The following is a 17,636-nucleotide window of genomic DNA, read 5'->3' on the forward strand; positions in this document are numbered from 1 at the left end:
CAAGGATTCCATTGATATCAACTGACATGCCATTCGAATTGAAACGTCTTCAATTCCCAGTGCGTTTATCATTTGCAATGACGATAAATAAAGTACAAGGACAAACCCTTCAAGTGTGTGGGGTAAATTTAGAAGAGCCGTGCTTTTCTCACGGACAATTATACGTGGCATGTTCCAGGGTGGGAGCACCAAATAATTTGTTTATTTATGCACCTGCAAACAAAACAAAAAATATTGTATACTCAATAGTATTAAACTAAGTTAAGTGCGTAGCAAAAAATTTTAAAATTGCCACGTCGAACATTTAATGGATGAACTAAACATTTAATTCGCCAGCAAGTAAAAAAGGGGGCAGAGCAACGCTTGCCGGGCCAGCTAGTATTACCACATATCACAGTTTCATAGCTCCAATTTTTATGAAAATGTTGTTATGTTTCTTCTAGATCTATATGATATAGTGGTCCGATCCTGATACTTGATCTGCTCCAGATAATAAAAAGCACAGAGAAAAAATTTTAGCCCGATAGCTCTTAAAAATTTGTTATTCAAAGTACCAATTTCATGTGCTTATCTAACTACAAATGACAGCAAACCAATCTGTCCCATTTACTTATTTCGTTCGCATATCTCAACGTTGGCTTCTACAAATTAATGTAACTGGAAAACCTTGTGATACTTTTTCACAATTTTTTTGTCATCGCTGAAGAACAATACAACTAAAATAAAGAAGGAAAAGAGAAAACGAAAAACTGCATATTGTGGACAAAATAATGTGATAAGTCTTTGTCCCACTTACTTATTGCGCGCACCTTATTTTTTGTTCTTGCATTTTAGAAAATCCTTAAGGGAATGGAATTCTGAAGGATTCTATATACCCACGCCGACACCAGCCAACAGCCAACTCCGGGCTTATGGAAAAACTTTTATGTGTAAAACTTTGCTATTTTTTGTTCGATTTCGATCAAATTTGGTATTTTGCTGGATATTAGTATCAAATTTAAGTGTGCCAAATTTGATTGCTCAATGTAGATTAAATTACGGGAGATAATCGAGTTTTTTTGAAATTTCCTGCGCGAAAATGGGCGTGGGAAAATCTTTACACATACAAAATGTAAAATAAACTTGCTCACTTTACGTACTACACGAGTCTGTATACCAAATTTGGTGGCTCTATCTGTTATAGTCTCCGAGATCTAGACGGACGGACAGACGGACATGGCTAGAACGACTCGGATGTTGATGCTGATCAAGAATGTATATATATATATATATATATATATATTCGCCTTTTACATACATTTTGGCGACTCTAATATATCATTTCACCCCATGGGTGTATGTAGACGTAACAGCTGCTAATAAGCAGAAGAAACTTGAGCTCTCAGCGAAGAATGTTGCAGCACGGCTTAACTTCTGCTGGGAACACAGGAATTGGAGTGTGGATGATTGGAAGAGGGTGGATTGGTGATTCTTTTATCTTCCCGATTTTATAGATTAGAACAGAGCCCGGCACCCATATCCCCCGGGGGACGAACACGTTCGGCACCTCGTATGCGTGTAACCGAACGGCTGCCGAAGTCCTCACACAGAGGATGAGGGTTGATTTAGTTTCCCTCAGCATTTCGACGCAAGCAGATCTATGCCGCTTTGTTGAGAGAACACACATGGAAAAATTGATCGCTGCTTTGTTTTCTCTATCTTTTTCTTGCATAAGATTATTTACTGCACTCGTTTTCTTGAATTGAGGCAGAATTTGATGAAGTTTAATTTTGCGCAGTGTAAAGCAACATACGCATACAAGCAAGTGCACACATACAACTAAACTTTTTTAGCGCTCTCTTTGTGCCGGGCCCTGGATTAGAACAGGGCCCGGCACAAAGAGAGCGCTGAAAAGATGTAGTTGTATGTGTGCGCTTGCTTGTGTGCGTAAGTTGCTTTACACTGCGCAAATTGCATGTGACAAAAGCAAGAAAAATTAGAAATGCAATGGAAAACCAATAATTTTGAATTAATATTTTTTTTGAAACTCAACTATTTCCTTTATATTATTTGGATAACTTTTTATCCGAAGGAGATCTTCTAAATGGCTATCAGTTAGACTGTTTCGAATAGAACTTTTAATTAATTTCATTGTAGAAAATGTAGTTTCACAAATATATGTTGTGGTGTTTACCACTATTCTATATTTATAGAACATAATTTTAACATTGCCTTTTTGCAAAACGGAAATTTATCTATCGGTATTTCTTGCCAAAATTCTATTCCACTACTTAGCGGCAGCATCAAGTCAGTTTTTATGACCTGTATTTCCTCCCTAATTTGTTTTGGAATTGACTCAGATTCTGCTTCTAGGGGGTTATTAAAAACTGCAATGAGCCAATTGATTTGTTGAAAATCAGAAAATTTTTCCGCTATTTCAGAGGAAAGCGTATTAATTGTCTCTGCGTATTCCTGAATTCGGGAAGGGTTGGGGTGCAATGTGGCAATTTCTGCAGTTCGCTGAAGGCTGGACAGGTCATTGTTTTTTATTTGAATTTTAAGACCATTTATTTTGCAAGTAAATTTATTGATTGCTGCAATTAAATCGGACGGAAGTTTGTTGCGGCCTTGAAGCTGAAGATTTAATTGATTAATGAAAAGGACTATCTCAGTTAGAAACGCCAAGTCTAAAATAAATAATGGATTTTTTAAAGAAGCTAACAATTCTATATCTTTTTCTAAGTTCTCGCTTTCTAAGAATTACTTCATTACGAAGAGTATATAGTCTGTCTAAACTTTGGCCTCGGCTCAGCCACCTAACATCAGTAAAAAGGCAAAGATCCTCATATTCAGCGCCGAATTCTGAGAGAAAAGATTTAAACTTTCTATGGGTTAGCGAATTATGACCACCTTTAATGCGATTAATAATTCTAATTGCTACACCGATTGCATCCACAACTTGAAAAACAATGCTTGCTGATGGATGAAACAATGGAAAAATGGTATTTATCCTACATGTCTTTTGACATGGCTAAGAAATCCTTCATTCTTTCCCTTCATGGTGGCGGCACCATCAGTGCAAATTGAGGACATTTTATTTGATAATTGGAATGAAAGTACATGCTTCTCAAAGGCGTCAAACGTACTTTTTCCATTTACATGACTGTGAAAAGAATGTAATTTTAAAAATTCATCGCAAATGTTAAAGTCGTAATCAATAGTCCTAACACAAATAACCATTTGACTTATATTTCTAACATCTACGCTTTCATCCAAGCAAATTGAAAAGAAGGCACATCCCTCTATTCTTTTTTTAGGTTCTGAGTGTAAGTATTGGCCTATTTCCTTGCTCCTGCGAGTTATAGTTCGACTTGATAAAGGAGTATCGTTTATTAAACTATAAGACTCCTGGTCCCTATGCCCCAAAATATCAAGCACCTCCAAGCAAAGGTCTTTAAAAAACATACCGTCTTCGAATGGGCGGCATTTTCGAGCTAGTGCTAGTGCAATGGTAAAAGACTCTTTTAATTGCACATTTTCGGAGTCACTGTCTGGACCGTTTTCTATAACAGATTGGCGAACTCTATTGTTTTTGAGATAAAACAAACGTTTAAGCACTAACCATAAAACACATAGATGGGACAAACTCATGATTTTTTGATTGCAAACGCTAGCCTAGTCATGGAACCCCAGAGAACTTCGGGAAAACCCGAACGCTCGTACTCTCAATGAGAGCGTATAGTGGGGAGAGGGCCAAGCAGCTACGAAAAAATTTCAGTCTAGCACAGACTACAGAACGACGAAGGCAGGCCTACGTCGCTTGTGATTTCGTTCTGTCTATGTATGTGTACACTCGTCGGTACATGCTCAGGCTTCGTAGTGTGTGTGTGACGTGAAGTTGTACAACATCGCATTTCAATAGCTCGCTCGACCAAAATTTTTAATTTTCCACAAAACAGCGACAATGCGAATAAGAAATGCCCCTGTGGAAAGAATATCAAGAAATATTGGTATCGTCTTCGTATGTATCCCGGTGGCTGTACCGATAGAGTGTTCGCTTGGAAATAGGAATGTCCCTGGTTCGATTCCCAACTCGAAATCGTTGGGTTAAATAAGGTTTTTCTCTATTTTAAAATTTTGTTTTGTTTTCGTTGATTTACATATTTGTTTCTGTATTTTTTTGCTTAATTTACTTTTTTATTATAGACTATATAAAATTAGTTTTATCAATAAATACAAAAAAACCTGATGGTCGGTTTCGAAATGGGAATCGAACCATGGACATTCCTATTTCCAAGCGAACACTCTATCAGCACAGCCACCGGGATACATACGAAGCTGATGCCAATATTTCTTGATATTCTTTCCACAGGGGCATTTCTTATTCGCATTGTCGCTGTTTTGTCGAAAATTAAAAATTTTGGTCGAGCGAGCTATTGAAATGCGATGTTGTACAACTTCACGTCACACACACACTACGAAGCCTGAGCATGTACCGACGAGTGTACACATACATAGACAGAACGAAATCACAAGCGACGTAGGCCTGCCTTCGTCGTTCTGTAGTCTGTGCTAGACTGAAATTTTTTCGTAGCTGCTTGGCCCTCTCCCCACTATACGCTCTCATTGAGAGTACGAGCGTTCGGGTTTTCCCGAAGTTCTCTGGGGTTCCATGACTAGGCTAGCGTTTGCAATCAAAAAATCATGAGTTTGTCCCATCTATGTGTTCTATGGTTAGTGGTTTAAGTTTATGAAATAAATTTAATCTCTCGTTTTCGTTTTTAATCTGGGACACGTTATGAGTGGAAAAGTGACGATTAAGGTGGAATTTATATTTTTTGGCAATTACGCGATGACATATTAAACATTCTGCCTCATTGTTCAAATTTAATCCAAAAAAAAATTGGTTTTCCCATTTGATATCCCACATGTTTTCGGTAAAGAACAAAATATAAAAATAATATACGAAATTAAAAAAATTAACACAGCAAATCGCAATGGTTAATCACATCAAAAAGTCTTTAGAAAGACTATTTTCTAAACAAATTACTATTCACAAAAAATGAAACCAATTGCAAAACACTTTCACACAAATTGGAGGGTCAATTAAGAATAAAAAGTGGACCGCGGATTTGCGAAAATCTTGACCTTTAGGTAGCGAGTTAACAATTTTTACATACTTTTGCTAAAAATGGATAGTTGCTCATTTTTAAGTTTTTTCTGGATTATTCGAGCTAAAGAGGGGATAATGAAAAATAAATTTAAAAAAAAACAAATATTTTTTTTATTTTATATTTTATTAATGGATTTTTGTAAAAATTTGGATTCGATTAATGCATTTTCCTGGGTTTTAGAGCCACTCAAAGTCGCAGTATCGAAACATGTATCCGCATGTGTTCGCAGGTGTACTTGCTTAAAAGAAATTTCGCACACACCCCGTTAGGCCCCCGTAATTTAAAAAACTCCCGTAATTTTTTATGTAATCAAATTTGGCATGCTTAAATTTGATATTAATACCCAGCAAAATACCAAACTTGATCAAAATCGGACTACAAATAGCCAAGCTATGCATATAAACGTTTTTACATCAGGCCGGAGATGGCCGTTGGCTGGTGGCTGGTGTCGGCGCTAATGCGCTAATGCTTGGGTGAGGGAGATACTGAGATATGCTTGTAAAAAGCATGCAAGCCGAATTTTTTAAAAATACATAAATGCATTTGTTATTATAAATTTGAAATATTTGTTTTACTACTGTATGGTATACCTAAGTCGGCGAGACGACTTCTTTTATTTAAATGTACTTTTGAGAAACCTTTTTTTTTTGTCAAGCTCGAGTCGAAGTGTTTCCGCTTGGCCACTTAGACAACTCATCTACCGAGAACTGCCAAAAAAACATTTGTTATTATAAATTTGAAATATTTGTTTTACTACTGTATGGTATACCTAAGTCGGCGAGACGACTTCTTTTATTTAAATGTACTTTTGAGAAACCTTTTTTTTTGTCAAGCTCGAGTCGAAATGTTTCCGCTTGGCCACTTAGACAACTCCTCTACCGAGAACTGCCAAAAATATTTGTATTTTACTACATTTCTCAGTATTTTAAAAAATTTCTTTTTAAGTTTACATTAATAAAATATTTCTAAATACAGTATTTATACACCCAATCCAAATTTCTTCTTACCAGCACAATGAAACATATGTAGAACATCAGCCATGCGAGAAAAAACGGCCGGAACCATTCTCTTGCATTTCAAATAATGACGGAGTTGGTGGGTTCGCGGTAGGTGAAACCGTGCAGTTTGAATAGCTGCAACAATGGCAACAATGGCAATAACAACCACAACAAATACAACAAAATGATAGTAAGGCAAATGAGAGCGCCGAAGGACGAAATGTGCCATTTCACTTGTAGAAGTTACCATAAATTGTTTTTGTTGGACGATACATACACGCGTTTCATTGTAAGAAAAAATACGTAAAGCGCATTTAATGACACAACCACGGAGTAACAGGAGTAGCAGCATTAATTTTTATTGCTTGTTCTTTGTATGCACTCTGCAAGACCTCAAGTATGTACTCAACTTTTTTGGCAAAGGAGAACCAATATTAGAAATTCAACATTCATCATTATTATTTAATAGATTATTATTTAGGAAGAAATATTACTGTTACAGGATATTTTTTAATACTTTATAATTATAGACCTCAATTTACGATAGCGATATAAATTTGACTATCGTGCGACACGAAAAAAATTGTGAAAAACGTGTGAATGAAGCATATCCTTTTCATTGAAATGGCAATGCGATTTGCTGGCAGACTCGTTTGCGACAAAAAGTTTGCGTTTTAGCTTTTGTTCTGACTGAATCCGAACATTGACGTGGGCGTGGAATTGACTTCGTTGAACGGAATAGGTATCATCAAGGCGTAAGATGAAGATGGGGAAGTGCTTTGAAAGTTGGAATCAACCGTGCAGCAGCTGCAAGTCAGAACAAAGCTGTTGGCTTTAGCTTTTCATCTGGCCCAACCAGGTGTTAGATTCGGTGTTGTGTCAACTTTTGCGCAGCATCCATTATAAGTTTCAACTAGGAAGGGAAGCAGCTACGGAAGCTCTCAAGACGATGGGCAAACATAGTGCGGGTGTGGCAGATGCCAAATGTATCCTGCAGAACGAGGATGCAAACTGCAAAGGCAGAGGTCTGTCGTTGGCCGTAACATTCTTAGACAATCGCATATGCAGCATAGATATGGGGAACTTGCCTTCATCCCATCAGCAGACAATGTTTTTGAGTTCGGATTGTTGTTCCCAAAACTCACATAAATATTTATGACAGCGTCTTTCTTGTCTTCTAGTGCAAGTTTTCGTGCCACGAGGCGTTGCTCACCATCACCATCACAAAGTGCAGGCAGCATTCTGTGTCATTCAAAGGATGTGTGTTCATGTTCTTTCTTACCTCACACCGCGCGTTGTCTGTTAGCATGTAATTGCTATGAAATTCTTGACTTCTTAGTTCTGAGCTTTTCTTTGCTTGCGTGACATTAGCTGGATTTTGACGCTCTGTCCTGCGCTGCATGTGAAATTAGTCCATGCCTTTTTACTATCTTTCATTCGCTCGAAAATTTGGGGACGTGGCAACATTATATTATACATATATAATTAGGGAAGTGCCCGCACACCTTCTTTGTCATAAAGAAGGCTTTTAAAACCCATTTTATCATATTTTAAGTATTTAACATAATTCTTTGCGTATGAGAAAACGACGTAATTGTGCATTGCGCTCAGTCGTTTTTAGTAGGAGAAATGATAACTGTCGTATGCAAATAGTATTAAAGAAATGTCCACTAAAACTGAAATACAATAATAATACTTTAATACTCATTTCACCCTGTGGGCGGTATGTAGAAAAATTTTATAAGTATCCTTCGCAAGAATATTCGACAAGGATAATAAATTAAACATGCAATTTAAATATCTATGTAACTTCGGTTGATATGGACGTGACACGTTTTCATTGTTTGTGAAGAAGTAATATTCAAAAGATATGGCTATAAACACATAGAACAGTAGTAAATACATTAGACACTGATCGAATTGTAAAGCACTATCACAATATAGAAGATGCTAGATTTAATTTTCCTAATTGGGTTGAAAAAGATGCGAATGTAAATAAATACGGCCAATGTACATATAGTGTACTCTAGAAAATACAAACAAATTAATTGCAGAAATAGAAAATTACGATTCATACAATGTTTTAGATGATTTTTCAGTGGGTAAGAAAGGGGGATTGCAAGTCCCTCGGGTTATCATTTATGCTGGCTTTCAGTTCTATACTATTTGTACTCTTTTTTACTATAGCCGATTGCACTTTGCGGAGAAACAACCAAGCCTCCGGTTGTGTGGGACTGCATTGCATACTTTGTGGTGAGCGTCCAGCGCAGCAATTCTACCATGAGGGCCTTTGTGTAATTTTACGGAAATGTCCTGCACTTAATGAGTTATTTTTTCACCCTTGTAGTCCTATAATTTTGGTCATATGTTTTGTTTTTGCATTTTGTATCTAAAGCAAGCATCCTCTTGGCAAAGAATTTTAATTAATGCAAGAAACCCCTTTTTGGATTATTCATGCACATTTTTGTTGCTGCATTTGCTGTTATTTATTTCAAATTTTATAATAGCAAATATGTACGATTTTCTGAAAAATATTTTTCCTGACTTTTTTAACTTTAATATATGTAAGAGCCGTTTCTTGATGAATTTTAATTCTTATTGTTATAAATAACCTACAAAATAAATGTCCATAAATAATAATTTATGCGGCAAAAAACGACACACTCAAAAAATGTTATAAATTTTTTTAAAAACTCACTTTTTTGTTAATATTTTTCCACAGGTTTCACATTGATATTTCTTTGGATTTATTTTTAACTCTTTGTTTTTAGCATGATATTTTGGTTTTCTTTGGTGATTTTGACCATGCTTACTAGTTAAGTGATTTTTGAGATTGTGATGCCGAGCAAACTTTTGCAAACACTCGGGGCATTGAAATATCTTCTCATCCGTGTGATTACGTAAATGCGCTCTTAGGGAATGTTTACGAAATTTTTTACTGCATAGTGGACATTGAAGAAGCTCATTTTTGTCAATGGTCTCTCCCTGAGTATGGTAAAACTGATGATAGATTAAGTCCGACTTATACTGCGAACTAAAACTACATTTGTCACAAGGCCACAAGTTTATTTTATGCAGTGCCTGTTTAGTGGTTGTTGGTGTCGGTCTGCAGTTTCGAGTGTGCCGTCCTAAGGCCTGGGCAGATTGGAAATGGCATCCGCAACTAAGGCATTGATGATTTTCAGAGGGATGAGCCTGAGTCAAATGTTGACGAAGAAGTTGGGGCGACTCAAAAGTTTGTGAACAATCACTGCACTGTTTTTGAAAAATGCACCGCTTGTCACCAGAAGGCTTTGGAGATCTGTCTTCCAAAATTTTAGAAAACATTCTTTCGGTATTTTGCTGTGGCTGGGAAGTGGACTTATTTGGTTTAGTTTTCATCCTGTGTTGCATAAGACTGCGGTGTCGGCGAGCTTCCATTGGAGATTCAAACTCTAATCGACAAATTGTACAGTAATATCTTATAAATTGATGTTTGTACTTCTCGTGACGCTGCAGAGCCACTCGAGAACGATGAATTGATCGGCAGAATTGACAGCGAAAACGGCACTGATAATGATCAGCAGCACTTCCGGTGGGCGTGACTCCAGGATGTTCCGATGAAAAATGCCTACGCAATTGTATATTATACAGAAAGCGCATACCACAACAGGAGCAGTAAATATGTCTTCTTTGAGCTATGTAAACCGGAACAGAGCGATTAAGAGATGAAATGACGCTCTTGTGTGTTGATTGCAAAAAATGTTCCAACATGGCTTCATTCGAATTACACTCAAACTGACAGTAATCACACCAGAAGCTTCCTCCAAGCCTAATCGTAAGTTCCAGGTGTTTTTCTGATTGCCAATGACTTAGAAAAGTTGCTTCTGTGTTGGCATAGAAGCGGCAAGGCATGCACTGGAAAGGCGATTGTTTTATAATGCTGCTCATGTGATTGAGTATATCTTGAAGCGAGCTTTGTCGCAGACCCGGAGACTGCTGCTGAAGTCGTCGATAGTGATAGTGTGAAATAAGATGCTTGCCAATCCACTGACGTGGCACACTATAACGGCAAAGATTACACCGGAGGCGACTAGACCGACGCTGTCTTAATTGACTTCTATCTTTATTTGACCGTTGAAGCTCAATAGAAAACTGTTTACTTAATGTCAGCTCAGTTCCAAGAGTGGCTTGGGCTAGTTGGCACTCTGTTTCTGCCCTTTTTAAGTGAAAGCTACTTTTTAAATGCTGCTCGTAATTTGCACGACTTTTTAATTTACGACAACATATGTTACACCAAAAGCTGTCATCTAATTGTTCACATTTAGTGAGATTATGGTTTTCGCGATATTCCAAATGCTTGCTACCAGGAATCCACTTTCCCTTAGTATATTCCGCCGGTGGATGAGCATACGTTTCATCTCCAGGCTCATCCCAATTAGGTGAAATGCGTTCCATATGGGGATGCCTCAGTTGGGGCCTATGTTCTGGCCTCCACTTGCCTCCAGTATGCGTAGCTGGAACTGTAGGTGGCGAGTGTCGTCTTATATCATAATCTTCTTCAACCTCCTCACCAAATTCATCGGGATCTTCGTCTTCTTCTTCCTCATCACTTAGCTCTGGGGACTCATGTTCAAACTTAAGAGGTTTAAATACCGCATCGTCATGTTCTCTTAATACTTTGAGAAGAGGATCTCCCCGGGGAACATGCCAGTCTTCCTCTTTGGATCTTCCAATCTCGGCCCGACCACCTGGTACAGTCTTACAACCAGTTGAAACGCTTTGCAATTGCAAGGATGAAAAGAACACATCAGCGCCTAACTCGTATGGAATATCATAAGCCTCTGTCAACGATTTAGATGACTTTCCGTCGTGACTTTCAGCAGCTTTTTGTAGAAAATTGCTTGGTGGTTCTGGTTCAACGAAATGAAAACTATCGTATGTGTGGTCCAAGTGGTTGCGACTAACTATTGGTGACGTTCTCGTCATTGTACCATTTGTAGTAGTACTTGATGCGTTTGGCTTTTCCACAGACGAACAGTTACGTTTACGGTGATCAATGTATTTCGCCAGTCCAAAAATTTTTCCATTACACTTTATACACAGATGAGTGTCGTCTAAGTCGGCCGAATTCATAATTATCTGAATAAAAAAAAAATAATAATAAAAACACTGCATTAATATACATATATATTAATAAACTTTTGCTTTAATGTACGGAGAACTTTAACAGGGGAGAAATTAAAGCTGCAACCAGAGGGCCGGGGCTAACTTCGACCGCGTCAAAGTTTGTATACCCTTGTAACTTTTTTGGAAACTTTTTTTTTACCAATAGCCATCAAAGTGGGAAAACGTTTAAGTTAAAAGGGCTAATGTGTCCGAAAGAACGGCCTTCAATCTTAGCATAGGAAATAACGAAGATATTGATCAAAGTCACTGTTTTCCACCGATCGTTCCTATGGGAGCAAATTTGGCACAGTCATTAACAGATATATTAAACTAACAAATGTTTAATTTAAAAGCAATCGCTTCAAAAGTAACGAAGTTATTGACAAAATCACTGTTTTCGAAAGATCGTTCCTATGGGAGCTATATGATATAGTCACCCGATCTTGATCAAATTTTGCATAGTCGTTTATATGTGTAATTAACTTAACAATATTAAATTTCATGATAATAGCTCAGAAAATAATGAAGTTATTAAGAAAAGTCACTGTTCGTGACTTTGCTATTTGTATGGGAGCTATATGATATAGTCATCCGATCCGGCTGAATCCGAGATATACAACGCTCTGTAGCTCTTTCGGTCTAGGAGGAGTTTGCATTGATCCAGACGGACGGACATGGCGATTTGAACTCGTCTCGTCGTGCTGATCAAGAATATATATACTTTATATGGTCGGAGATGCTTCCTTCTATGCGTTGCACACTTCTGACCAAACTTAATATACCTTTTTTGCATGGGTATAATAATGGATTACAAATGTTACGAATTTTAATGTTACAAATGTTTCGAGTTAAACAAATAAACAAAAAAAATTTTTTTTGTGTTTGTCAAGATTTCGAACGTTTTGAAAAACTGGGTTTCAGCCGGCTTGAGGTCAATTAATCTTACTAATTTTTAAGATTTTAGGAATGCGGGTTGTCTGTATAGGTATTTCGGGAACTTCCAAGTTGTATCATCAGCAGACTTCGCAGAGGAATAAAGATTTGTAATGGCCCTACCATATCTTCAAGACTAAAAGTAGTTGATAATTCAAACTGAAGCGTAAATATCAAAGAAGGTAATTCTGTCGAAGACCTTAGTTACCAGTGCCTGTAAAATATAGTTAGATTGATATCCTAAACTGATAATAATAAGAATAATAATACTCTTGATATCTATCATAGCAATCAGAATTATGTTCCCAGGTTCTCAAGGTTAAATTTGATAGCAACCAAGAAACGCGATGAGCTAGATCGAGTAACCGCATATCAGTTCTGTTATTGTAAGCTAAAATATCGGGTAGTTTAAACTACGACACAATTCCAAAAAAATTTAGTCAAGCTAAAAGCCGAGAGACTCGTTATGTTATATATAACCTTAATACTCATTAATTCAATAATTTTAAGGCTGTTTTGAGAATGAATTAAAAACGGCTTCTTTGCCGTACGCATAAGACAGGCTTTGCCAACTCAAAGCGGAAAATTATTTAAATAAAACTAAACTTTCGAACAAGTTACTGATAACCGAGAACACTAGTTCAGACTAAAAATAATTGATGAATTTGGGAACAGTATCGACGAATATGCTCGCCAAAGAAAGAAAGACTATTGATTAAAGCGACTTTTTTCGACGGATTATCATAAAGAAATATTAATATTTATGACAATAGCATGAAAAATTAAAAAAGTTATTGGTAAATGTCACTGTTTGGCTGTCACGGCTGTATACGAGATAGACTATAATTATATGCACTGTTTACCCATATACGTTGCAGCTTTACCCATCTGGGAGGATATCGCTTTAATATAGACGGTAGAGCAGTTCTATATGGACTTGTCTCGACTAGCCGAATATATGTGGTCAAAATACTTGTTCCACTGGGTGCGTATTGAAGTCGATGAGGAAATTTATTTTCTTGAATTCCATAATTCTTTTAAGTATAATATCCTAAAATATTCATTATAATTGCAAAAAAAAAAAAAGGAAAACTTTCAAAAAGAAAGTTGGTTCTTGTGCGAGTTTTTATACCCTTGTATAGGGTATTATAGAGATGTTTCCGACCCCAAAAGGTATATATACTCTTGATCAGCATGAGTATGCGTTTTACTTAGCCATCTTAATGATTTTGAAATAAAATTTTTGCTTGAGATCAAGTATGAAAATCGCCCGGATCGGATCTCTATATCAGTGATATACGGAAAATAGGTGAAGGAGGTTGGAGTATCCATATGAAATCATCTAATGTGATCGGATACAAGATACAGTCAATATAAATAGGCTCTGCTCAAACGCTGCCGACAGCGATGCCATCAGCCTACTATGTCATTGCTCAAAATCAATGACGTGTTCACATGCAAATAGTTAGCAAAGCGGACGAGGGAAGAATAAGAAATTGCAATTATAGCAAATGAAGTAAGTAAGTCGTCTCGCCGACTTAGATATACCATACACCAGTAAATCAAATATTTCAACTTTATCAAACAAATGCATTTTCACATGCTTTTTACAAGCATATCTTAGTATCTCGGTCACTCAATCATACGAGCACCCTAGCGCCCCCACCAGCCAACGGCCAACTCCGGCCTTATGGAAAAACGTTTATATGCATAACTCGACTGTTTTTTGTCCGATTTTGATCAAATTTGGTATTTTGCTAGTTATTAGTATTAAATTTAAGTGTGCCAAATTTGATTGCATAAAAAAATACGGGAGATAATCAAGTTTTTCAAATTACGGGGGCGGAGAAGGGCGTGGCAAAATTTTTATACATACAAAATGTGTGCATTTATTAAGCGAATATACATACCAAATATGGTGTCTCTAGCTGGAATAGTTTTTGAGATAAACGCTTTTTTTAAATTGCGGGGGCGGAAAGGGGCGTGGCAAAAATTTGAAATAAACTTGATCACTCTACATACTACACGAGTCTACATACCAAATTTGGTGGCTCTAGCTCTTACAGTCTCCGAGATCTAGGTGTTCATACGGACAGACGGACAGACGGACGGACGGACGGACGGACGGACAGACGGACATGGCTAGATCGACTCGGTTGTTGATCCTGATCAAGAATATATATACTTTGTGGGGTCGGAGATGCTTCCTTCTGCCTGTTACATACATTTTGGCGACTTTAATATACCATTTCACCCTATGGGTGTATGGTATAAAAAAGGGACAGACTAATAATTTGATGGTTTGGTCGGTGGATAGATGAATCAAGTTACAGAAGAACAGTTTTGAACATGTAATTGAACTGCAAGCGTAGCTTCTTTGATATTTTATGTTCAATTTACTTAATTTAAACCCGTTTTTTCCTACATTTGTAACCTTTTTTGATACCCATTTACTACCACCCAATACCACCACAGTGTTGACATCGTGTTGTCCGCCCTGTTTCATGTCCGTGTCAGCCTGTTGGTATTGCGGCTTGTCAAAAATGAAGTTTATTGCGTCTGTGTATTACATATACATAGGTATGTGTAGAGTGTTCTCTCTGGTTCTCAATGCATGCATAAACAATGCCTCAGGTTTTGACACTCATATACCCTCTTCAAATTTATAAAAGCACAGTACTGAAAAATTACAGTTCCACCCAGGTTTATTATTGCAAGCACATATGATTTTTTTTATACCCTTGCAGAGGGTATTATAAAATTGGTCAGATGTTTGTAACGCACAGAAGAAGACGTTTCGACCCCATAAAGTATATATATTCTTGATCAGCATGAGAAGCTGAGTTGATATAGCCATGTCCGTCTGTTGGGCTGTCCGTCCGTCCGTCCGTCTGTGCATATGCGTTTTACTCAGCCGTCGTTAGAGCTATCGGGCTGAAATTTTTTTTCGGTGTTTTTTATTACCCGGGAAAAATAAAGTATGAAAAACATCTGGATCGGACCACTATATCATATAGCTCTAGAAGAACTAGAAGAAACATTTTCATGAAAATTGGAGTATGCTATGAAATTTACATATGTGATAATATTGGATATAAAACCCCAGATCTCAAAATTTGAATGTGATCGGATAAATATATCAAAAGTTACAGTCAATATAATAATCGGCTCTGCTCCCAGCTCTGCCGGCAGCGCTGCTTGCTGTGTACTACGTCTTTCGTCAGTACAGGTATCCCTCGTATAACGCGGTCTTATACAACGCGTTTTCGATATAACGCGATTTGGAAAAATTAGGGGTTTTAGTACAACGCGAAATTTAGGCTTATATAACGCGAAGGTTTGGTTGAGAAAATTAAATCTTTCTTTACAACTAATGATCCTTCGCTGGAGAGATCCAGCAAAATAATAAGGGAAATAGATATTAATCTAGCACCTTATTACAAAATTGAAAAGGAGCTTAATAAAATCACCCACCAAAAATTGATAACAGATTTTGCAATTATAAACCAGTAGAAGAACCACAAGGTCCCACAACTAGTTTCTTATCCAATAGCGAAAACTATGTTGAAGAAATATCTTCTGATCAAGCTATTGCTCCCCCAAAACGCCCACGTGCAAAGATCTTTGAAGACAGTGAAACAGATTAAATACCATATGAAGTTTGAAGAATAACAATTAAGTTTTTAAAAAACCTTTAATTTGTTTTAGTTTGTTTTTTGAATTTTGAAATATGTATGTACATATGTATTATTATTCATATCTTGTGTATTTAATTGTATAAGAAAGTATGAACTTTAGTATTGAGTTAAAATATATGTGCATCTGATATTTTGTATGTATTTTATTTGAAAAAAAAACCTATTGGAACATAACACACAGACGCAACGCTACATAAACTGTATATGTATGCGTGCGTTGCTTTGCTTTGGGAATGAGGGAAGAACAAGAAGAAATTGTAAAATAGAGAGTAAAATTGTTTTCTTTGTATATTGATGAATTGAGTTGCAGAAAGCAAACATGTAAAATTATTATTACCAAGGACTGCAAGGGTATATAAACTACGTCACAGCCGATGTTAGCTTCTTTGATATTTTTTTTTAATTTTGTTTATCCAATTTTGGTAAATAAATTTGTTAACATTCAAAACTAAATGTTTTGCCACTGCAAAGTTTATTGGCTATAAAAATATCAAGGCTTACATATGGGTTCTACTAAGTTAAACAGAATTATAATTTTTATAAATGTCTATTACACTACAGATAGATATGTATATTAAGCGTATATTACCTTTGCTGGTGCTACTGTTCCATTAAAAAAGATTTAACAACGTCTCATAGCTCAATAATTGCCAGCAGTTGCCAGTTGTTAATCGAATGTATATAACGTTAATTATGAAAAAACATAAGTCCAATGCAGAACTTTATAGTTCCCGTTAATTTGGGTCTGTCGTGAATGGCATAAATGAGAAACCAACGTGAATACCGACTGAGAAATCATAAAATTTGGTATGTATGCTAGCGTAGTAATCGTGCATATTTCGTTTGTCCATTTCTACACCTGCATGTTAAATAAAACAGATTTTCTTGTAAACTAACAATATTAAATTTACCAAGTCACCAATTAAATGTAGTTTGGCGAGCACCCTTGGGATGGACAAAACTGTTCTATGTTGTACGATCGTTGGAGGTGCCTAAGGAATTAAAAATGAAGTAAGTAAGTCGTCTTGCCGACTTAGGTATACCATACACCAGTAAAACAAATATTTCAAATTTAAGAATAATAATGCATTTACGTATTTTTAAAAAATTCTGTTCTCATGCTTTTTTTTTAAGCATATCTTAGTATCTCGCTCACTCAAGCATATACAAAATGTGCGCATTTACTAGCAAATATACATAACAAATTTGGTGTCCCTAGTTAGTATACTGGTTGAGGAAATCGGTTATATTTAATTTGCGGGGGCGGTAGGGGGCGTGGGAAAAATTTAAAACAAACCCGATAACTATACATACCACATTTGGTGGCTCTAGCTCTTATAGTTTCCGATATCTAGGTGCTCATACGGACGGACGAACGGACATGGCTAGATCGTCTCGTCTGTTGATGCTGATGAATATATGTATATACTTTATGGGGTCGGAAAAGCTTTCTTTTGCGTGTTACATACATTTTGGTATAACATTTCACACTATGGGTATGGGTGTATGGTATACTAAAGAAGTAAGTCGTCTCGCCGACTTCGGTGTACCATGCACCAAGTGAAAAATATTTTACATTTCGAAAATGTCTATTAAATTTGCCACCCTTACAAAAACATACGAGCACGAACGCACAAAAATATTTGGTAGGTTGGTAAAAAATATAAAAGATTAATAAGTCTGCCGAATTTGATTACGATAGTCAA

At 36.6% G+C, this 17,636-nt stretch overlaps 1 protein-coding gene across 5 annotated transcripts in view; it reads right to left on the reverse strand.

The window, feature by feature from the left end:
* Window positions 1–17,636, reverse strand: part of LOC6646738 (zinc finger protein 184) — a 58,501-nt gene that overhangs the window by 25,903 nt on the left and 14,962 nt on the right. For all 5 annotated transcript variants that reach the window (XR_006954138.1, XM_047010625.1, XM_047010623.1 and 2 more), the window contains exon 2: window positions 8,850–11,272. Coding sequence is in view for 4 of the 5 variants with exons in the window: in XM_047010625.1 (XP_046866581.1) it covers window positions 8,850–11,266 (2,417 nt within the window). In the remaining variant the exon portion in view is untranslated. The remainder of the gene's footprint in view (window positions 1–8,849; window positions 11,273–17,636) is intronic.

The sequence above is a fragment of the Drosophila willistoni genome, assembly GCF_018902025.1.
Source record: "Drosophila willistoni isolate 14030-0811.24 chromosome 2R unlocalized genomic scaffold, UCI_dwil_1.1 Seg167, whole genome shotgun sequence".
Classification (NCBI taxonomy): Eukaryota; Metazoa; Arthropoda; class Insecta; order Diptera; family Drosophilidae; genus Drosophila; species Drosophila willistoni.